General features: G+C 36.4%; 2 protein-coding genes across 2 annotated transcripts in view; one reads left to right on the forward strand and one right to left on the reverse strand.

The window, feature by feature from the left end:
* dlp (glypican dally-like) overlaps positions 1-13,935 on the forward strand; it is a 149,766-nt gene extending 135,831 nt beyond the window's left edge. The window contains exons 8-10 of the mRNA XM_089104544.1: positions 6,420-6,754; positions 9,711-9,871; positions 11,843-13,935. Coding sequence (XP_088960670.1) covers positions 6,420-6,754; positions 9,711-9,871; positions 11,843-12,150 — 804 coding nt within the window. The 3' untranslated portion in view covers positions 12,151-13,935. The remainder of the gene's footprint in view (positions 1-6,419; positions 6,755-9,710; positions 9,872-11,842) is intronic.
* Positions 13,936-18,476: 4,541 nt separating this feature from the next.
* The window catches only part of LOC148941706 (adhesion G protein-coupled receptor L2-like), a 224,013-nt gene continuing 218,398 nt past the window's right edge, over positions 18,477-24,091 (reverse strand). The window contains exon 15 of the mRNA XM_089104233.1: positions 18,477-22,176. Within this exon, the coding sequence (XP_088960359.1) occupies positions 21,995-22,176 (182 nt within the window). The 3' untranslated portion in view covers positions 18,477-21,994. The remainder of the gene's footprint in view (positions 22,177-24,091) is intronic.

A 24,091-nucleotide genomic window follows, 5' to 3' on the forward strand; every position in this document is an offset into this window, starting at 1 on the left:
TTCAGAATAATCTCATCCGAGATAAAACTAATCCATTGTTCCCCATGATACCAAGTGCCCTCCAAAAAAACCCTGCAGAACCCCCTTTTGGAAAATCCTGCGCAAGGAAAGACATCAAGACCAACAAAACTACCTGGAATTACTCCCCAAAGATTTCACACAGTTTCTCCACATGCTTTGGAAGATGAATCAACCGTATACTTTAAATTAGCCAGCTTTACAGTTACCTCCATGCTCATATCCCAATTAGAGTTACCCAATCAGTTGAAATGTATTATTCTGAAGAATTTGGCGAAAACCCACTTCGGCGAGACCATAGTTTCAGAAGCAGAAATTCAAATTGAGACTGTTTTAAGCCAACATAGGCCTCAGAGCTTAATTGAGTCAAGTCAATCACTCAACAGCAACAGTCAACAATGACTTGCCCATAACTGTAGTATTCCCGTGCATACTAGCAGACGTAGACCTAAACCCCCACCTTTTGTGAAACACTGCTCTCTCATAAGAATTAACTTACAAGAAGATATAAGATTACAACCTGATTCATCCTGCTTTCCTAACCAAAGTGACCCAAACCCCACCCCTCCTTCTCTGAAGCTAGCTACCAAGATTTTTCCACAGTTTCCTAACATCATACTTTGCAATGCCCAGTCGCTTGAGAGAACAAAATTGATATTCTAGACAGTCACATGCGAGATAATAATATCGGTGTTGCATTCATAACTGAATCTTGGAATGTCTGCCAAGACCGTGTTTTGCTTACTGGCAACTCATCTGAGTTTGTGACCCGTCATGATCATGGAATAAATGGAACAGGTGGTGGTGTTGGTATTTTTGGCGTAAGGATGCTCCTGCGTCTGTGCTTTCAAATTTTGAACTAAAAAACAATGACTTTGAAATGATATGGCTTTACTGCAAACCCGTAAAGCTTCCCCGGTCGACCTCTTGTCTAATTTTTGGATTAGTGTATTACTCTGAGAGCTCATGCTGCCGCAACGAACTCGTTTCATACCTGCAACATGCTGTTGATTGGAGCAAGTCCAAATATTCTGCCCCTGGCATTTGTATTCTTGGTGATTTTAACCAGACCAGTAAATCATGGCTTAGCTCATCATTTTGCCTAAAAAAAGTGGTGAAAACTCCTACGCATATTTCGGGCAGTACCCTAGATCTAATCATCACACACTTTGATAGTTATTTTGTTGATCCAAAAGGATCAATAAAATGGTCTGCCTTGGGCAAGGCAGACCATTTGATTATTGTATGGAAAGCCAAGCATGCAATGCCTAAGCCAAAGCGCCAAAAAATTACCTATCGTCCTTTATTAGACTCCAGTATACGCTCATATAGTCTGTGGCTGACTGAAGAACCATTTGATGAAATGTATGCTGAAAACAACATTCACAAGAAAGTTTATATATTGTGTAACCTCCTATATAAAGAGTACCTTGACCGATTCCCTGTAAAAAAATGTATAAAGTATGAAAGCGACAGGCCCTGGATAACTCATCATTAAAACAGCTTATCTGCAAACGATCACAAGCTTCTGATAAAGACATTCTAGGTGCTAAAAATCTGAGGAATAGAATAGTGAAAGAAAACCATAAAGCTAAAGTCAACTATGTTAAAAACTGGATTGAACCTCCATTTTCTACTAACCCCAAGCTGTGGCACAAATCTGTAAAAGGATAGCTGGGAAGATTCAAAGTGACGACCTTCTTATTTATAAAGACGACGGAAATAAACTTTCAGCGGAGGATGTTAATATGTTTTTCAGCTCAATTTGTAGTACCCACACTGCCCCATCCAAAAGTAGACGTGCTAGAATTCTTGAATAGTGCCCACCAAGTCAGACCCTAACCCTTGAATAATTCTCAGTCTAAAAAGAACTTGTCAAACTCCTACCAAACTCTTTCTATTACCCCGGTGAAATGCCTGTAAAATTAAGTTCTGAATATGCCATTTTTCTCGCTAGACCATTTTGTCGCATCCTGAATTCTGTTTTGCTGAAGGAGTATTTCCTTCTGTTTGGAAAACTGCATATGTGAGAGTTATACCCAAAACTAAACATCCTAAATCTCCAGAAGAACTGAGGCCTATATCTCTCACCCCTGCCTTCGCAAAAGTGTTTGAGGCATTCATTGCTCAAGCAACACTCAATGAGATTTCCACAAGCATCGATAAATACCAGTACGGGGGTCTCAGAGGCGGCAATACCACAATTTATCTAGTGCGCCTGCATGATACTTTAGTAAAATGCCTTCACCAAAAAGATACCATCGTTGATCTTGCCATGGTGGATTTGCGCAAGGCTTTCGACCTAAACTCCCACCCTATTGCTCTAATGAACCTAAAACTAATGGAGGGGGGGGACAGACTAACAGTTCAGTTAATCGCTGAATTCCTGTCTAATAGAACACAATGTGTGTTTGCTCTATTTGAGAGTGATACTCTGTCCTCTTCTCGTAAAATTACGTGTGGTGCCCTTCAAGGCACCAGATTAGCCGGGCTGATATTTGTGGCTGTGATAAATTTTGTGCTGAGGAACTATGACCAAAGATATAAATTTGTCGATGATCTTTCAGTTTTACTTAACTGTGAAGCTAAAAATTCAAGTGTTACCTCTTGTTTCCGCAGTTGAGCAAGCTAAACTAACCATAAACTCCACCAAATCAAAAGTTATTCGGTTTAACCCTATAAAGCGTGATCTTGGTGTCCCAGACTCTCTGTTTCCCCTGTCCAACAGTGCCAAACTACTAGGGGTAATATTATCATCGGAATTTAAATTCAACACCCATGTGGAATCAGTGGCATCGAAGGCATATAGTGCCCTTCAAACCATTATTACAATGAAACGTTTTGGTTTTTCCAGAGACCAGTTAAGAACTGCCTTCGTGACCTATGTCCGCCCCCACCAAGTATATGCCTGTCCAGTGTGGGGTCCTTTAGTGCAAAATTCACCATCCTTATCTGAAATGCTGGAAAATGTACAAAAACGCACATTTAAAGTGATTCTTGACAGGGACTGCATCAACTATAAGAAAGGACTTAGAACAATTGACCTACCATCGTTGTCCGAAAGAAGAGATAAATTGATAATAAATTTTGGTATATTCCTATTACACAACAAACACCATAGATTCATACCACCAATGTGTCGCACTCGAAGGCATGAATATTCTTTCTTGCCGTTTTTTACCAAAATGTATAAAAAGAGCTGGTATTTTTACCCTTTGTTTTTGTTTGTTTGCTTTTTTTTTTTTTTTTTTTTTTTTTTTTTTTTTTATTTGAGTTTGTAAAAATATGTGTAATTTGGCAAGTGCTACGAAAAAGATTTATGAATAAACCTGTACCTACCTACCTAATGCCCTCCCCTTAAATTGACGCCAGTGGCACAATAGGTACTCTGCCTGATTCAAGTGATAAAGATTATACATATGCGACAAAGATAGATTGGATCAGGTGTGGAAAAGTTCCAGTGCTGCCAATAGCAGAATTCGACATAATTCCAAAAACTGCCGACACTTTAGCAGTATAACTTGTGTTTTGACCGCTTTACATTGAGAAAAAAGTATTTTTATATTTAAAAATGGTATTTTTAGACAAAATCTGACAACAAATTTGAAAACTGCCAAGTAGCATTGCTACTTTGCTACCCCATTTTTTGCACAGCGGAAATGGAATTGTATATTTTGTAACTGCTTGAATTTGGCGGAAGTAAATAATATACCGTTTTTTTTATTGTGCTATCTTTTTCAATATTATTTCAATATTTTATTATGCTATCTTTTTCAATATTATTTCAATATTTTATTATGCTATCTTCTTCAATATTATTTAAATATTTTATTATGCTATCTTTTTCAATATTATTTCAATATTTTATTATGCTATCTTTTTCAATATTATTTCAATATTTCAGCATTTATTATGTTATTTTTTTCAATATTATTTTTAGATAAGGCTATAGTTTTGTTTGTCCTTTCTTGAAAAGGAAAGAAAGTAACCATAAAATTAAATGACCTCTGATTATTGAATGCTTTGGTTCGCTATCAGCAGTCAGGGGCGTTGTTTCGGGGGGGGGAGCAAGGGGGCAGTTGCCCACCCAATAATTTGGAGAAAAAGCTATTATATAGCCCATGTCCCTTGACTATCCCACATGAACCCCTCTTGCCTCCCCCGCCCCCCCAAAAAAAATGTTGGAGCTACGCCCCTGTCAGCAGTCACACTTTCTATGGCTATAATGCAAAAAGATTGGGCATTCCATTCGGGGAAAACCAGCTTTAGGGCCTCCTCAAATTCGGTCGAAAGAGATTGTAAGAAACAATCAAAGAAAATAAAGCCATCATGGGACGAAGTAAAGAGGGATCCTCTGAGCTCAGGGATGAGCCGCCAAATGATGGCTTTGTTCTGCGATAAGTTGTCAGTGGCTGTAGTAGAAGAAATGATACAAGGTAAAATAAAAGGAAAAGAATAAATCAAAAAGTGTTAAACTCGTTCAATTACTGATGCTACAACGATCTTAAACGTAATAGTTTTATTACTATCCAGCACCAAGGAAAGGCAATAACCAGTACAATTTGCACAACTGTTGTGTTCTCTATCCAATTGCGGATAAGGTAGAGATTGTGATTATAATTGTAAAAAAATGTTTTACGGATGAAGCATGGCAATTTGCCAAAAACTGTGCTTTTTTGTTATCAATCTAGGGCTAAACGAAATTTGGGCTTCTTTGAACGAAACGGAACGAGCTTACAAAGACTTAAAGGAATTAGGAACGCTCAGAATTAAAGAGGGGAGATCTGAACATACAGGGGCGGGGGCGTACATAGACGTGAAAGTCCCAGGTGGCTTAGTGCAGTAATCAATTGTTAGTAGCAATAGTCAAATCAAAAAACTATTTTTAGTAAATAAAGGATTCAGCGGTGTGCCATTCCTCCGAGCTTGCGGAGGAATGGCATACCGCTATCCTGACAAAATGTCACGAAACTCCTTCTCTTTTATGACGAAAGGCGAATCTCCGTATTTGAAACAAAATGTCTCCATCGCATAGCAGGGATCACCTACATCGACCGAGTATCCAATTGAAGACCTCCGTAAGCTCCTCCACTGCTCATACACTATCATGGACCGAATTAGAAGTCAGCAACTCCGCTGGCTTGGTCATATCCAACGAATGTCATCAAATCAACTCCCCAAAATCACGTTTGAAGAACAGGTACATGGCACATGACCTCATGGCCAACCTTGCAAGAGATGGTACAACAACTTCAATGGCCAGAACCTCCCCCAACTCCTGCGTCTTGCACCAGATAGAACCGAATACCATCGCCATATTCAACGGCTAGTGAGAAGAGAAAAAGCCCCAATACAGCCACAAAGGCCAGATGGGATATAAGTCAAGTCAAGGATACAAACAGGATAAAAATGTTTCTATTGTGGATATTACACCAATCACGATTTATTCACCTCACTTTATTGTTCAACACCAAGGCGGGGAAAGTCATAGTTAATGAGGGGAAATTACTAACGGCGAATTTAATGACACTTGAGTGCAGCTTATCACTGATGGAGTTAATTTCTTGGTTTAAAAAATGTACGTAATATTTTAAATTTGTGATTTCGTTGAATTATGTTAAACCTGAAGACAAGTAAAATATCAGAAATAAGGGGACCATTTATCCAAAAATATTTAATTCTAGAACACCAGTTCTCTGGACATGTAAACAATATCAACAAAAATGAAACAAAAACTACAAAGATAAAAAAAAAGAAATAAATTAATGAAATATGAAAAACGTTTATAATAAAAATGTATCATACGTCATAAGCAGAAACAACTTACAACTATTTACCAAAAGTAAATAAAATCAATAAAAAATAAAATAGTAAAAAGAAGTTAAGCTTTGCAATATATTTTATTACAAGATAAATTAATAAAAGAAATATTACAGTAAAATAATAAAACACGATAAAGGTCAATAACAAAATGTATAATGCAATATAGATAAATACAATGTAATGCATACCTAAAATAAAGCAAATCAATTGAAAATAAATAAAAAAAAGAAGAAAATAAAGTAAATAAAATATTAGGTATTGTATATTATAATCAAATAATTATATATATATATATATATATATATATATATATATATATATATATATATATATATATATATATATATATATATATATATATATATATATATATATATATATATATATATATATATATATATATATATATATATATATATATATATATATATATATATATATATATATATATATATATATATAAAAAATAATACGCGTTTATGAAATTATAATTCACTTATTTATGCTATAAGTGGATATATATCAGTACCTTAAAATAAGCAATCTATTTTCAATAATAAAAAATTATGTATTTTTAGATATTTAAAGGATGTGGGCAGCTCCGTCTCAGCAAGAGGGAAGCTCCAAATTTTCCCGACTCTTTCCAACGTGAAGACTCCAATTCTGCCAGAAACCCACATAGTATTCGAAGTGGGGGTGGAAAGCAAGGTGGAAAGTGGAGCGGAAAAAGGAAATCTTTAAAAGATGAAGATGAAATGTCGGAATTGGAACGGATGGTCCGAGAAATAAGGTCAAAGGTCAGATCAAGTCGTGAAGTTTGGTCCAGCCTACCGGGGGCTATGTGTAAAAATGAAAAAGTTGGAGGGGTTACATCATCTGAAGAAAAGTGCTGGAATGGTACCACTGAAACGAAGTAAGTCTAAATTCACTTGAAATCTCAGCTTTTCTATGTTTTTACCTTAGTTTCCGCATTAAAAAACTTGAATACCGTTAACGAGCTGTGTAGTGTAGAGTTCACAAACTTAATCTAAAATGATATGAAAGATATCTTAATTGGAGAATGTGCCGAGGTTTTGTGAAACCTGGGCCTTTAGACTTTAGACAGTGAAAATGAAATCTGATTCTTGGGATTGGTCAAGTGTAAACCTGTATAGCTGTATAAATCTTTAAAAATGAGAAAAAATAAAAATTTAATTAAAAAAAGACCTACGTGTGGAGTTATGTGGTTTTTAGTTTGTTTTTACTACTATCACTAACAACTCAACAAAGTACCAAGCCGCTGGAGGCCAACACAGCTACGAACGCCCCTCCTCCTTTCCAATCTATTCAAAGCATCCCTCTTCACACCTTCACAGGAAGTTCACATTTCCCATAAATCTTCACGACATACTCACAACCCAACCGCGGAAGACCTGCTTGCTGTTTATACCGTTTTTTCTGTTTTTCAACTGTGACTTATCTTCCTGTTCTTCTTTGCTAGATTTATCTTTTATTCTTTCAAACTGTTTTCAACTGTGAAAACACACCCTGAGTTTTGGTTATCCTACTTTTAAAATCTTCACTGCTCCCACCGTCTTTACTAATAATGCTACCAAGGTAAGTGAAGCTGTACACTTTATAAATCTTTTCGTTACCCAGTGTCACCTTTTTATCTTCACTTATTCCTAGCCTAAGCGACTTAGTCTTCTTAATATTAATTTTCGATGAAGTTTACTGAAAAAACTTGGACCTTGTTAAGGTCCGAGGACCTTAGACCTGGACTCCTCCTGAGATACAGGGCGTAAGTGACGAGCCTCCACTCGTCTCTCAAGTGCGAGAAGCGGAAATTTCTTCCACTCGGAGATTACGCTTGTGCTGGTGGCACGTCTGTCTCGTTCAAATGCTCTTCGAAATATATTTTTTGGTCTTCCCTGTCATCTTATGTCATCTGATTGCCTCTGGAGAAGCATGCGGGGCAATCTGAATGCTGACATGCGAATCACATGGTCTACGCAAGGCCGTACCCAGGATTTTTTTCGTAGGGGGTTTTACTCAAAGATTTTTTTGGGGGGCGGGAGGGGGGGGGTTACACAAGAAAACCTCAGAAACGCATGCAAAATTTGTTTATATCCATTTTTGTTACGTTTTTTACGAATCAAACAAACATTTTTTCGGGGGGGGGGGGGGTTCAAACCCCCTACCCCCCTTCTCCGGGTACGGCCTTGGGTCTACGTACCACCATTTTGTTGTCTGATTATATCAGATATGTCTGTCTGGTTTGTGAATAGGCAAATTTCAATGTTGGTTATTTTGTCCGCCCAGTCAATGTGTGAGGCGTTTTTCTTGCTCAGATTTAAGTTGTAGGCACTTCATTACAAATGTTAGGATCGAAAGGACGTTGCTATGGAACAAACGTAGTTTAAGTTGGAGTCAGTATTTAGTGGACCTTCATTGCGTTTGTTTAAGTTGCGTTTACAGTAAGTCTGAACTGCTCAGCTCTATCTGCTAGTTTATTCAAAAACTCATACAGTTTGTTTTTGTCCGTATCTGACAGACCAATATCGTCTCTATAGTCTGAATCCTGATTTTTGATCGGTTGATTCTAAGTTAAAATCAAGTTGTTGGACTGTGATTGAAAAGTTGAGAGCCATGGCTAATTGGAGAAAAAGCCAAGACAAATAGTCTAAATGAGGGGCATAGCTGGCATAAGCCTTTTTCAGAATTGTATAAAAATGATGTAATTTCACGTGATGATAAATAGTCTCTCATCATGGAATGAGGGTAATTCCCATAGTGTATGAGTTTCTATGAGCCATTTGAAGGCAGTTGGAAATCCTAAATAAAAGGTTGTCAAACATTTATGACTGACCGTGTACACAGGACTTAGAAGACAATTGGGCAACTGAGATTGTTCTTATTATATGAGCTTTGCCTACTGGAATTGCAATGGGGATGATTGTTTTAGTTGCGTTTACACGAAGTCCGAACTGCTTAGTTCTATCTGCTAGTCTGTTTCAAAACTCTCTCACTTTGTTTTTGTTCTGTATCTGACCGACCAAAGTCTCTAAACATCTTCATGTAACATCTCCAAAGTCTGAATCCTGCAAAGCACTGCCCATAATCTTGATCCTGTATCCATCCATTTGCATAAATATATACTTGGCTATGAGAATGAACAAGATTGGAGACAGCAGACATCCTTGTTTGACTCATATCATGACTGTGAATGTGATCTTTGATTGGAAATTGGAAGTTCTTGCGCCCTTTTTAAGACTCATAAGTGACCCTCTCCAAGCTGGAATTTAGTTTCTTCAAAAATCTTGTCAAAACTTAGATAAGTCTGCATAATTCATGCATCCACAGCATCAAGAAGGGTCAGTTTTCTTTAGTGTATCTTAGCCTTTATGGTACTATAGGCTCCTTCATTTTCTCTGTCATTTCCACTTGATTTGGGAAAATTGGCTCCAACTGTGCCCCCCTCCCTAGGATTTTGACGAAATCACACCACTACAACGTAGTGCTCCTTCTCTTCATTGCAATTATAAGGCGGACAAATCAGCAAAAAAACTAAAATCATATAGTCCTAAACAACTTAAGAAGGTGCAAGTCCAATTGGAAGGTGTAGTATAAGAATTAACTGATTGTTAACGTCTGGGTTTTTACGGCAAAAAAAGCTTACATATAGGTTTCGTAGTGCAGATGACTTTGCTCTGCCTACGTTTTGGACGCTTCATTTATGTAAAATTACACAACGTAAAGTAATTACGTTCTTTTAGCGTAAAAAGTTATACGGCTTAATGTGAAAACACGGTTGTGCGATGTGTTCACGTGGCTGCACGTTACGTGCCATGGCAATTTGCTTGTGTATTTGAATGCTACTTCTTTTTTAGAGTCGGGGCAAGCCCTTCAGCATCAATGGTAGCGAGCCTTCTATCTTTAGATGATGCAGTTGCTAGAAGTATGGTGAATGAGCAGATTGTTGCTCTGCGACAAATTACGCACAAACTTGAAAATGCACACAATGGCGTCGATGTTAGCTGGGAAGCTGATGGTAAATGCCTTTTATTTCCTTTTCATATCTGGAAATTAACTAAAGTTCCTTCATTTGCGCCTGGAAAATTTATAATTCGGCGACTGAATTTTTCAAAATCCATTTTATGAGGGTGCTTAAATTGAACCATACGGCTGGGGTGATGAATTTTGCAACATCTGGCTATTTTAGCAGATATATTTTGCAATAAAATTTTCATTATTCGTTCAAGTTAAAAAAAGAAATTATTTACCTCAAAAATTCCCATTGAAATTTCCGAAATAGTTTGGATACACAGTTCTGTCACTTGAAAAAAAACATCTTTGCCATCAGATATAAAATTATTACCAAAAGAGAGCTTTCTTGTAACTTTAAATAGTCAATTTTATCGTAGCTAATCATATTGCTCCTTAAGAGTACCCGTGTCTCAGGAAGGGAAGAAAGTAACTCGGGCTTTTTGCCTGACGTCGCTAGGTCAAATATTGGCCATTAAAATAATCACGAGATTGAATTTGTTTTTTAACGAGTTCAAAAACGTATGGAATGTTAAGCCTCGAAAAAACGGAAAGTTTTATTGTCACAGGGTTTTTATAAGTAAACTCTCTGTTTATCAGTGTTATTACTTGCCAAAGTATTACTTAGTTTTATTACTTACCAAACTTACCAAATTTGGTTATTAACAATTTTTTTTCTTAAACCTCACCAAAACAAAACAAAAGCGAAACTGCTATAATTTTTAGTAATTTTTTTTCACTCCTTTGCAATGACTGCACCTTCTATGCTTTCTTTAGCAGCTTTTTCTTTTAGAAGCTATGGAACTAACAGCAGCTTTCTTTATGATATCAGGGAAAACCACCAAACAAAATTTTGTTTTCAAATTTGTAGCGTGACTTTTCTGCATAGTTCTGAAAAATCAACTGTTTTTCCGATTAAGGGTAGGGACTCCACATGAGCTGCTCTCCTCATAAGGATAATTCCTAAAAAATAGTGTTACTAGGGAAAAACAAAATAGTTTTTATTGAAACCACTTGAGGCGTTCAAGACTAAATTAATTTACGGTATTTTCTGTACTAGAAAATATAAAAGAAATCGGGACATTTTCCCTACTTTATTATTGACACGTCGAAAGCCAAACCAACAATTAATATTTTTATATTTTAAAGATTTGATTAGATTGGCCCCTGGACGATTCTTGAAAAAACAAAACGCTAAAAATTCTATTTTGTCTGGGCAATTCTTAAGACAATGTCTGCGTCATCTTACATAGTACATTTTTTGGTAAGTATCAAAATAACTGGAACCTTGAACTTGGCTTTGTTCAACAAAAATGTTATACATAAATTTTATACAAAGCAGACAGGGTAGGCAACTCGTTATCTCGCCTCTAATAATAAAGAAAAGGAAAAGAAATTGCACATCAGTAGCTCTCACAAAGCACAAAAAAATGCATTACTAGACATAAATGTTTGAGATCAAAGAAATTTCAAAATGTTTTATAACTCTTGAAATACTTGCCAGGGATTGCCAATAGAAAGTAGGGGGAGAGGCAAGGATTTTTTTTATGAAGACACGATCGGGTACTAGGGGGGATTTTATGGGGGGAGGCGGCTATTTTACTTTTTTTCAATTTTTTTTGTTAATGAAAATATCCCAAAAGTTATTTTTAAAAATTTTGGAGAAAGGGATTTATACCCGTCCCTACCCTCCCCCCAAGTTCGTGCCCCTATACTAGTCAGCCTTAAAATGTGAATACTATCTTTAACTTCTAATTCTTGTTTCTCTTTTGATTGGTATGAAAATTGAAAGAAAAGAAGAACTCCAAAAAATAAAATAATAAAGTAAAAATAAAGTTAAATTGCTTCATAGTAATACAAAGTTAATTCAATTAGTTTATTAATTATTAAAATAGTTAGCTAAATTTAAAAATAAAAAAAAGATTAAAGATTAATAAGAAAACACCGGTTACTGAATTTATTTTCACCTTTTTTGCAGACATGGAATCAAGTGGAAGCGGGTCGGGTAGTGGTTTTACTCCAGACGATGACGAAGATGATGAAACTCACTATGACAGAGATTCTGAAAGACGGAACTACCCAACTGAAGGCGAACCAGAGCAAACTGAGACAGAACCAGAAGAAGACATATCATTTGTCACACAACCGCCACCCACTCCTCGGTCACATCCCCCCACAACAGCGGGCTCTCCAGCAGCAAACCCAGTGATACGAATGACTCCTGCGAGAGCTATAGCTACTTATTTAACCCCGTTTGTGGTTGTTTGGCTAGGGAACTGGTTTTAAATTTAAGCCGTCCATGACTTATTTAAATTGTGTGGCGTTCGTGCTGAGAGGCATCTATAAATGTAAACATTGACATCTATATGATTGTGAATTGGTAGCTTTGGACTTAGCGCTATCTATTGTTGTTTAAAGACTGTTTGAAAAGGAAATTGATGGCAGCACGTTATTACGGAAAGAATCTCAAAACGCCATATAATGTTTTGTTGTCTTAACTAGTTAACGAATTATTTTTAGTGTATTGCTAATCTTTGTCAAGATTTTCTTATACGTATTGGTTAGATCAGGTTTGTCAAACACTTTCGCCAAAATAACCATAGTGGTTCATTAGAGGGGGAGTGGGGTTACATTTCGACATGAAATTAGTGTTTTCTTCTTGACTCTCAAGAGCTTTCTTATCTGGATAGATTGTAAACCAACCTTAACGGAGATACCTTTGACCTTTCCACAGAGGGGGAGGGTGCAACAGAGTAACACATTTTTCTGTAGTTAGGAGAGTAGCAGATTAGTTTATTCTAAAACGTAAAAAATTTTTGTATATTGACATTTAGTAAATTTATTTAAGCCTTAAGGAAAATATAAGCTCTGGCCCTGCCAAATCGCTTTTCTGGCCCTTGAATAATCGAAATTGCCATCTTAATGTACGTCTGAATTCATACTGCTTTTAGCATATTTGCTGTTTTTTAACATTTTGTTTTGTTTGCAAATGACTGCACCAAGTCCATCTCGTATTTTGGAATCTAAGGATTTGTTCTTTTCTTGAAAGTTACAATTTTTTTTCTTGCATCAGGATCAGGAACTTCTTAGATATCTTGTATATAGAGGGGGGGGGGGGTCCTTGTAAGTGTTGGAAAGTTAAACTCGTGAAGATATGGGTATCTGGGGTCTTAATATACCCTGGTCCGACGTCTCCTCTAACCTTCTGGATCTGGACTATGTGTGCTTATCTCCTCACCGACGAGTCTGAATCGATTTTGTTGGCAAAAAAACCAGCAAGGGTAAATGACATAAATAGAAATCTGTTAATATCCGAAGTGTATTTTAAGGGCTTTTAAGTGTATTACCATCTTAAAGTACGTTTGAATTCATAATCTTAACTATATAACTATAACTATAATTAATATAACTATAACTATATCCTTGATGCATATTTGCTGTTTTTTTTTTTTTTTTAACTTATATGTCTTTGTTTGCAAATGATTGCACTAAGTACATCTCATATTTTGGAATCTAAGGATTTGTTCTTTTTCTTGAAGGTTACAATTTTTCATTTTACTTCAATTAGGGTCAAAAGCTTCTTAGACACCTTGTATACACGGTGAGGGTCCTTGAAAGTGTTGAAAAGTTAAATTTGTGAAGATATGGGGTTCTGGGGTCTTAATTGTACCTTAGACCCACGTCACCTCTAACCTGCTGGGTCTGGGGTCTGGACCATGTCTGCTTATTTCCTCAACGACGAATCCATATCGATTTTGTTGGGAAAAAAAAACGGCAAGGATAAATGATATAAATAGAAATCCGTTAATATCTGAAGTGTATTTTAAGTGTTTGACAGGCCTGTTGTAGAATTACGAACAAAAAAAGTGATATTGTGTTTTTATGCCTTCAAGTTAACTGATTAAGGCAATGTTGTGCTAGTCTTTTTTTCGTGATTAGGAGAGGAACAAAAAATTTAAACTGGATCGACCATCGCATTTTGGGACTTGTGCCTTGTTAAATTGCACAGTTTTTTCATCTTATTTTTTAATCCTTCAAAATTATGTCAAATATAAATTTGTGAAACTGCTATATTTATTTACTGTTTATATCCCTATTATGTATGAATGGAAGCATGAATTTATATCCTGGCAGTTTTGTTTCATAGCTAGTATTTGAGGCTATTTCAGTTCATTAATACAGGGGCGCCAAATTTGGAAATTCCTTTGGTTTTTTTTTATTGAAATAAGAGGTTTCTTTTTTTATTGAAGGGCGTTTTCACACAGTTAAAACAAAAGTTGGAATAATAGGAAGATAACTCTGCAAACCAACTCTGCAATATTTAAGGCTACAGTGATAACAGCGGTCAAATATGGTTCTGAAGCAAGGGCGCTCCGAAAAGCGGATGAAGATTTGCTAGATATTTTCCAAAGAAATTGCCTACGGATTGTTTTGGATACCCGGCCGACTCACCGTATTTCAAACAGTAGGCTGTACGGAAAGTGTGGCTCAATCCCGCTTTTTAGGGCTATAATGGGAGAAAGGTTAAGATTGCTAGGGCACATTTTGCAGATGAAGGATGACAAATTGCCGAAGATTTTCCTTTTCAGCCAACCGTATAGGGCCAAACGGAAAGCAGGTTATCCACGGTTGGGATGGGAGGATGTCATAAAGAAAGATTTAAGGGAAACGGGAACTTCCTCGGAGGATGTGAAGAGGGAGGCTTTGAATAGATTGGGATAGAAGAGGAGCGTGCGTAGCTGTGTTTGCCTCAGGTGGCTTGGTGCTACGCTGAGTTTTTAGTAGTAGCAGTAGTTTTAATTAAAGGAAGAAAAACAATATATCTGTCCTCCTATACTCACAATTTCCGTAAACTAAAGTCACTGAGTCTATGGAAAGGATGTGGGAATGGCCTACCAAAAGAGGTACATTCTAAAGAATATGTTTTTTCGGAATTAGGTTGCTGCAATTCAAAAGGCAGTATGTTACACTGCGCAGGTTATTAAGTTGAGTGGAAAAACAGAAAAATTGAGTTCAGACTGTTTGGCTGTTATCAGTAAGCTGTTTGTAAAAGACAGACTTTCTTTAGTAACACCAATTTGGTATCTCTAAATATTTTTTACTACTATTGCTACTAACAACTCACGGTATCACTAATGCGCCTGAGGCCAACACAGCTGTCTACTCGTGCACTCCCAATCTATTGAAAGCGTCCCTCTTTACATCCTCCCATGAAATTCTACTTTCTATAAAGTATTATTTATGACTTCCCAGGCCATTTTGGACCATCTTGCATTTCATTTAGCCCCAGGGGATGACCAAAAAGCACAATCTTTGGGATTATCCTTCGGTGGCCTAGCTATTTCTGTACAGACGCATAAAATCACTGTGGACACCATCTCCTTAATCTTAGTAAAGCCACATACCTCAGAGATCTATGGCTCTGAGATACATCTCATTCGCTTGACTCTGAAGAAACGAAACCTCTGGTTTAGAGGTTGGGGGAGTTTTTTTTATCACAATCTATCTTATACTATTACCTTTGAATTACTCAGTGTGCAGTCTTAGAGGACTATGCCATGGCTAATATTATTAAATTTTAAAATCTGGGGACGAAGATACTGGACTTGATGGTTGGAATCAGGCATGTAAGTAAGACATGGGCCTCTGGTGGGATACGTCCTATGGGGGTGGGAATCTTTCTGAATAGTCTTAGGATTATCACTTGCACAATCATCTTGAAGTTGAACTGACTGGGGGTCTGAACTAACTTGAGGAGGAATGGGGCTTCTTTAACAGTTTTAGTATTACCACTTGCGCAGTCAGTTTTGAAGTTGACCTGACTATCGACTAATTTATTTTAAAGCTCTGCGCACCATGAAATTTTGGAAGCTAGAGTGATGATAGTGTTCAAGCATGGTTCTGAAACGTGGGCGCTTCGGAAGAAGAAGGAAGATTGTTTACATGTTTTTCAGAGGAATTTCCTAAGGCCTGTTTTAAGTAGCCGTTTAATAGACCGCATTCCAAGCAGTAAGGTGCACGAGAATTGTGGCTCAATCCCACTTTTTTGGGCTATACTGAGGGAAAGGTTGAGATGGCTAGACAAGTTTTGCGAATGAAGGATTAAATATTGCCTAAGATTATCCTTTTCAGCTAACCGTTAAGGGCTAAACGGAAATCAGGTCGTTTGCAGTTGGGGTGGAAGGATGGCATAAAGAAATATTTAAAGGAAATGGAAACTTCCTGGGAGGATATGAAGGGGGAGGTTTTGAATAGATTAGGATGGAGGAGGAGTGTGCGTGGCTGTGTTGACCTCAGGTGGCTTGGTGCTGCGGTGAGTTGTTAGTAGTAGCAATTCGACAGTCGATACGGGATTGTCAATAACCGATACAGCAATATTATTTTATCTTTTGGTATCAGAAAAGACATAGTCGAGTCATCGCCAAAGATCTTCCTGCCAAAAAAATCGTCCCAGAATGAGGTGGGAAGGGGTAGTAAGAAGGGATTTAAAGGAAATTGTCACTTCTTGGGATGGTGTAAAGAGGCTTTAAATAAATTGGGACAGAAGAGGAGCGTGTGAAACTGTCGGCCTCAAGTGGCTTGGTGCTGAAGTGAGTAGTTATTAGTAGTAGCGGTATTTACAAACTGCTATAAAATAACCATCATTTGGAAATAGCCATCAGAGCGCCTGATAAAAGACGTCTTCAATTCTTTTATTCTTAACCGATTCATCATTCATACAAAAATCTAAATAACTATAATTAGTCATTCAAAAAATACTTTTTAATTGTTTAAAAGTCGAATAGAAAATAAAAATAGAAAGTCATGGGCTCATTTTCTTTTCTGCCTATAGTGCAATGTTTAGAAAATCCTTGCACGTTAATGGTTCAAAGAAGGTACCACTCGCCTACCTTTCGGCTAAAAATTTCTTGGAGAGCGACTTCAGATGCACCGCCAAAGTCTGCAATGTAGGTCCCATTTGATGGTAAGATTGCCTAGTGCAGCTATGGTGGCCTTTTTTCAGTTCTCTGATTTCCAATTATTTATTTGTGAGATAGAAAAGTGGACATTCCTCATTTATGAAGAAAAAAAAAGCCTGCTTCGTAGCCAAGTGCTCATAAGATTGAAGGAAGAGACTGAGCCAATCAATATAACTTGTTGTTTTGGAGGAAGCCGGTGAATTATTACAGCCAATGTTAGTATAACTGCTTTAACAGCGGGAAAAAGGAATTTTTTCGTCACGTCACTCGTAAGGCGCAAAGTTTTGAAGAAGAAATTGAAGAAATTATTTATTTAGGTTATTTAACTGATCATCGTGAGATAACACGGCTAATCGTAAGAGGATCATAAAAAAGTTAGGGCAGTTAACTGCTGAAAAGATGAGGTCATTGACAAGATAACTGAGGAGCTGGAGGATCTCCATGGGTGCTCTGGGAAGGTGAAAGAATAGATTCCCCCCCTTAGAAACACAAAAATATTCTAAAGGATTGGCAAATGTCTGAAAAGATTAACGCTTTTTTGGAAATGAAAAACTTATGAAGCCTGTACACCTGTGAAATTTCTTTCAACCCATTCCCTCGGAAAATCAGGCGGGCGGTACTGAAAATCCCGCCAAAAGGGAGAACCGAGAAATTTGATTCTAAAAAATGGCTCCCCTAATGTCCAGGAACATAAAAATGCGACACCAGTAAACGGCATAAACGGAACTCAGTCATGCAGTAATCTTCCAGTAAAGCTTCCAGGAATCTGGAAGCTTACTTTCAAGGTACCTGCATATTGGAATGAACGATTCTTTGCAATAAATGTTAAAAAAATTAAAAGGGTGCACAATTTTGGGTATTGAGCCCTATTAACCCCTTCAGCCGTCTCCCCTTTTATAATAACCAGCTTACAAAAAAAGTAAAATTTACCTACTTTTGTCTTAAATTTTTGTTTTTTAAGTAGGAAAAATCGTTATCCTTGTAAATAACCTCAAAATTTTTTTTTCTCTTTGACTCTTGAAGGCCCCCCCCCTCCATAACAAGTATGTTCTTATGTTTCTAACTTAATGGTTAGAGGTATAAAGGTACAATTCAAGTAAATGACGAAAATGAGTCAAATACCCAACGGCGACGAAATTAAGATTGCAGTTTTAATCTGCTAGATGGCTCTAAGGTGTGTATTTGTTACAAAGCTTGGGGTTGAGTCTAGAAAAAGAAATCATCTGCAGGGGAGTTTTAGTGTTTTCGTGTTTTCATTCTGTAACATAGTCTGCTTAGTGTAAGAATGTAAAATGGTCACTGATTGGTGATCTAAGAATAATAATCCACCAATCAGGAACAAGGTTGTTTTCTTTTCCACTCCTTGGCATTTTTCAATATCTTGAGGTGTCAGTTTTTGAGCTTCCGACTTTCGAGAGCGTATAATATGCCTACGCTGAATGAACACGGCTATATCCTGCTTGAAAGACGTTACTTTCATTCGGCCCTTGAGGATTTTTTTTTTGTTTTTATTTATACGTCTAAAGAACATATATCTAATGGCGCCCAAAAGACATGTACGCGATTTTCGGTCCTCCGTAATCAACACATGCCCTGGAAAAACAGGTTCTGAGGAATTGGAGTGCTCAAATTCCGAGTAACAGGGAGAGAACAATGCAAATAACATGATCAGCTAATGGCGCCCAAAAGACATGTACGCGATTTTCGGTCCTCCATAATCAACACATGCCCTGCAAAAATAGGTTCTGAGTAATTAGTGCGCTCAGATTTTAAGTAACAGCGAGAGAACAATGCAACTAACATGATCATCTAATGGCGCCCAAAAGACATGTACGCGATTTTCGGTCCTCCATAATCAACACATGTCCTGCAAAAACAGGTTCTGAGTAATTGGGGTGCTCAGATTCTGAGTAACAGGGAGAGAACAATGCACCTAACATGATCAGAAAAAGGATAAATGACAATACATCTAATAGTTTTGAATGCGTCACGAAGTAATAAGTAGTGTATTCGCTTCAAAGGCTTTGAACGGTATGAGTTTGATTTTTGGCAGCCTTTTTGTTCAACGATTAAACTGAGGTGCTTGCTAGGTAGACTTGGAAATGGATAGAAAAATGCAATAAATTCTAATCTATACATTTATTGACTAGAAACTAATCAGAATAGCTTACTTAAGATTAAATAACATTAGAATCTATTCTATAACATTAGAATGACATTCAGAATCTATTCTATTAGAAACATTAAATGACAAAAACAACTGACTAGTTTTTAAAAATCAGTACATTAGAAAAACAACTAACAATAAATAGACAAAACATTTGGCTTATGTTGAAGCTTAGCAAAATTGAAGAAAGCAGCAGTCATTTATTTAGAATTAAACGTTGGCGAAAATAGACACTAAGATTATGTCTAAAGAACTTCGCTAAATTTGAATCAGTAGACGTACTTTTTAAAGCCTCCCCCCCCCCTTTCTGAAAAATTTGGCCAAAGCTCTGTTCAACTGCCCCAGAGAACGTACCTTTAAACCAGAGCCGTAGCTAGGAAGTATGAGGGCACTCCTCCTAGGCTAAGCATCTATTGGGTACCATTTAGATATATTTCATGAACTCTTGGCTCACTTACAATGTTAAAGAGGGGGGGGGGGAGGGAGGAGCAGAAAATTATATAATCCATGGGAAGCTGAAAAAACTACCTTCGTCATTTACAAGCTAGAAATATTCTGGATTGTTAAATTCCCGAGAAAAAATACAGGCTAATACTGTCTTATTAATTAAATATGTGCATTTTAAAGGAATTTAGGCTTTTATCTATTGGAAAATCAAAAATAGCAAAGCTCGAAAAATAGCAAAGAAATAGCAAAAACGTAACAAAAATGGATATAAAATTTTTTGTATGTGTTTCTTGAGGTTTTTCTGTGTAACCCCCCCCCCCCGAAAAAAAAACCTGGGTACGGCCTTGAGGAGAACGAAAAGCTTTTTAGCCATGAGATTTTCAAAAGTTTGTCCATTTCTTTGTGCTTTAACCATGTGTTGGCAAACAACTTTCATTACTTATAGTTTCCCACTATATAGTTGCTATATATATAAAGAGAGTAGTAGACATCCCGCAATAGTAGAGTAGAGAGCATAATTTCACACTATATATAAACCCATAATGCTTTCAGCAACCCTTAAACAATAGTGTAAAAATAAGGACGAGAATCTACCAAATTACTAGGCAAGGCTGTATCCAGGATTTTTGTTGCGGGGGATGGGTACAAATTTCTTTTTTACAAAATGCATTGAAAATTTGTTTATATGTGGACAGTTTTTTTTTTTTGGGGGGGGGGGCTCAAACCGGATACCCCCCCCCCCCCCCAAGATACGGCCATGTTACGAGGTATTCTCTATTTCTTTCTAATAGTCACATAAGATTATGCGAAGCTGATGTTACTGGAAATTCAAGTCGGTCTCGAAAGGACCGATTTCATTTGGCGTTAAACGGAAAAAAACTGAATTTGAATCAACCAAATCCATACAGCAATCTAGAAAATACTTCTATGTCACCAGCGCTACTTAGTACATTTGAGAAACAAATCGAACTTAATTACAGAATTTAAGCAAATACAAGCTGTTTCTACTACGTTGACCAGAACAACCGTTGGACAAAAAAAAAACAAACAAAGATTTTAAACAGGCAACATTTTAATGGCACTGTTGATGTAAATTTGGAAGTCCCCCTTCCCCTAGAGGATAAGTATCCAAAAGACATGGTTTCACCCCCTCCCCCCCCCCCAAGACCAGTCAATATAAAAGAGACAGTTTGTCTTGTTCAATGCATAGTTTTTGAGATATGGAATTGGTGTTGACAAAATGAACGAATTAACAGAAGAAATTATTTTAGATATTCTATTTTTCTATTTTAGTGTATTTTAGTGTTTAATATTTAGAATTTAGTTTTATATACTAATTTATTTTTAAATATTTAAGATTTAGTTTATTTTAATTAATTTTAAATTTAATTTTTCATTGGTAATAAATATGAAGTTTCCAATCATAATTTCGCGTATTGGTCAGGTCGATCTTAAAAAAATTTAAATAAAATTTTAGTTTTATTAAGATTTAATTCAATTTGAAAATGGTTTAGATAAGAAAAAAATAAAAATTATTTGAAGTTAATAATTATTATTAAATTAGATAAAACGTAAATTAAAAACAATTAAAAAATTAAGTAAAGTTTTTCAATGGTAATGCATAGGAAGTTTTCGATCTTAGTTTTTCGTATTGTAGTGATCGATTGTAACCTGAATGTAATGGGTTCGAACACATGATTATTTTCTGTTCCTGATATCATAACACCTTTGAAAAACTTAATGAATTCTTATTTAAAACAAATAACTAATAATAAATTGAATGTAAAAGGCATATTCATACTCTATCTAACCCCTTCTTAATTGGTGTAATTATGGTCTTAAAGTTTCGAAAAATTAGAAAGCTAGTGCACAAAATTGCGGAAAGCCGATCTTGACTTGTTTTGATTCATGTATATGGTGATTTGAACAGACCCCGCCTTAATCTCTTTTATATTAGGCTCCTTATTAGGAGATATAAGACGGTTATAAAAGACCACACCTATCTCCTCTTCAAAGCAATAGCCATTCCAGACTTCTAACTGGGTATTGGTTTAATACTAAGATGAATAAGAAAACATAAGTCTATTAGCACCATTTTTCCTATTCGTGTTATTGGCAAGATGTGAAGTGCCCTTATTACCAATTACCACTACATCAGTTAAGACGGGGCTTCGGCAAAAGTGAGTTGTTTAACTTCGGTCCAATGTAAAGCACAAGGAGAAAAAATCGATGAACAAATACAACTACATTTTGTTTGTATAATTAGCTTATGGGTTTTGTGGAGTAATGCCAGATGATGTTATTGTTTCCTTGAAGGTGAACTTGAATTTCCTTTCTTGTCAGCTTCCCATACTATTTGGCAAGGCCGTTCTAAGAGGGGGGACATTCCAGGGAAAGCTATCCTGGAAACCGGGATTGGGGCTGCCGTGGAAAAGATTAAAAAAAGATGATTGCGTTTGTCATTTACTGCTTCATATGCAGTTTGGTCGGGTAGATAGCGCCGAGGTTAATTTCACCCGGGTACCACCACCCCTAGGAACGGCCCTGCTTTTTATATTCAAGTGTCTCCGCACAAATTTTGGTATCTTCGCTGATAAGGCTCTCCTCCTGATAGCTCTGGCGAGCTCCCTGACGAGGGCACACTCGAAGATGAAGTACTATCGCAATAAGCGATATTATAAGAGCCTCGACGGATATCAATTTCAGGAGTGCTGATGGTCTCATTCTGCTTCTCCAATCCTAAAATAGATTTTTAAATTATTGAGGACAAATTGAAAGGAAGCGTAGTTTATGCAAGTAAAATCAGTAAGTTGATAAAATACCTAGAAAGTATTTTTCTTTATCGGAACCTAACGAGCTATTTTGGTTTGAGCCATTCAAAAGGTTTTATGTGACATTTTTTTTGACAAGCTTAGTTTTACATTTTTGTTTACTTAAAAAAAATGTCCACATGCAGACCAATGAGTACGTGCCGAACTCCGAACGCCCGGTACCGAGTTGTCAAATAAGAACTTTATTTATGAAATTTAGATTTTTTATCGCACGGTTCAAAGCATCCAAAAGTTATTAGATTAGGTACTGCTAAATCTACTCAATTAACTAAAAATACCAATGGAGTATTCTAGTCCCTGTCTACAGTTATGGCAGGTAGTTGTCATGACGAAAAACTATTGAGTGGAGGATGTCGACCAACGACGTGCTCCCTCATGATCAACTGCAAAAATTTAGTGGTTAAGGTGCTTGGCCCTCGGACCAGTTTTACATTCCAGGACTTTTTATATCCCACGATTTTTATCCTAGATGAAATTTTCGGAAAAAAACAAATCAAACTTTGGGATTTAATTAACTTATTACAAAGTCGTAAGTTGAAATATTTTAAACTTCAAGAAATCAAATTATATTATAACAACCAAATCGAATTATTTGATTTGGTTTCAAAATCGTGATTGATATACATGTCAAGAACTGAAAAGCATAACTAACTTGATAATTATTCTTTGGAAGTATTAAAAATTTCATGAACAAAGCTATATGTAATTTTATTGAAATTAGTAAATCATAATAACCCAATTAAATTATTTGATCTGGTTTCGCAAAAGCATTTGGCATAATGCACGAAAAGCGAAATGGAAATCAAAAGAGATGGCGGATGAGCAACCTACCTATAATGTCATCTACCTCTTGCTTTCTTAGGAAAGTTTGCAACGTTTCAAAATGCTACTGTTTGAAAATTATAACGTCCAAAATTGGGTCTTTAGGACTAAATATTATATTGAAAAACTGGATTCAGCTTAAAATTTGATATATACACAGCGCTCAGCTTAAACAACTTAAGGGGCGTGTTTCATGGTTTTTGACAGATTTCTTTTAAGAGTTATATTCATTAAGAATAGGGTATCAAAAATAATCTGAAAATTATTATCGGGAAACATGAAATATTTCATGAACAGAATTAGATTTGAAAAATTTTCTCCTAAAATTATTTTGCTGATTAAATATTTGAAGTTCTTACTGAGGTTTGAAGATATTGATGATATGCTACTGATCTTACTAATTAGATTTTGTTCTTACTAATCTATTCTTACTAGCTAAATAATAATTTTTTATTTATAATCCGCTCCAATAAAGTGAGCAGATTAGCAAAAAGAAACAAGCGCTTCAAACAAGGAAAACAAAACACCAAACAAGTAAGGATACTGTTGGCGGGCAGGTACTTGTAGGTACCGTGGGGTAGTGTCTCAATAGCTTCGTACGTTTCGAACCAATGTTGGGGAGTCCGTAACATTATTTTCCATAATATATTCGGGAGGGGGGGAGACATCGCACATTAGTTTGAATGCAGTTTTAGGATTTTAAGAGACGTACAAAATTTTGGGAGAGGGGTCAAACCCCCTACAACCCCACCTGGACACGGCTTTGGTCCCTGAAACAGATATGAGATTTCGGTTTGCAATCTACGGAGGTAGATCATATGCACCGCAAAAGCACTGCCTAAGTAAAGATTGATGTGGGCACAATGTCTTATTTATCTATTTATCATTACTTTTTTTTTCACAAACCCACTTTATATAGAAGGAGTTGTCGTAGAAACTTCGATAGAAGCACATCTAATTGGAAATTGAATTTTCCAGTTCCCTTTTTAAGAGTGAAAGTG

Source organism: Artemia sp. Qi Xiang Cuo, chromosome 18 (genome assembly GCF_049724085.1).
Source record: "Artemia sp. Qi Xiang Cuo chromosome 18, ASM4972408v1, whole genome shotgun sequence".
NCBI classification, from domain to species: Eukaryota; Metazoa; Arthropoda; class Branchiopoda; order Anostraca; family Artemiidae; genus Artemia; species Artemia sp. Qi Xiang Cuo.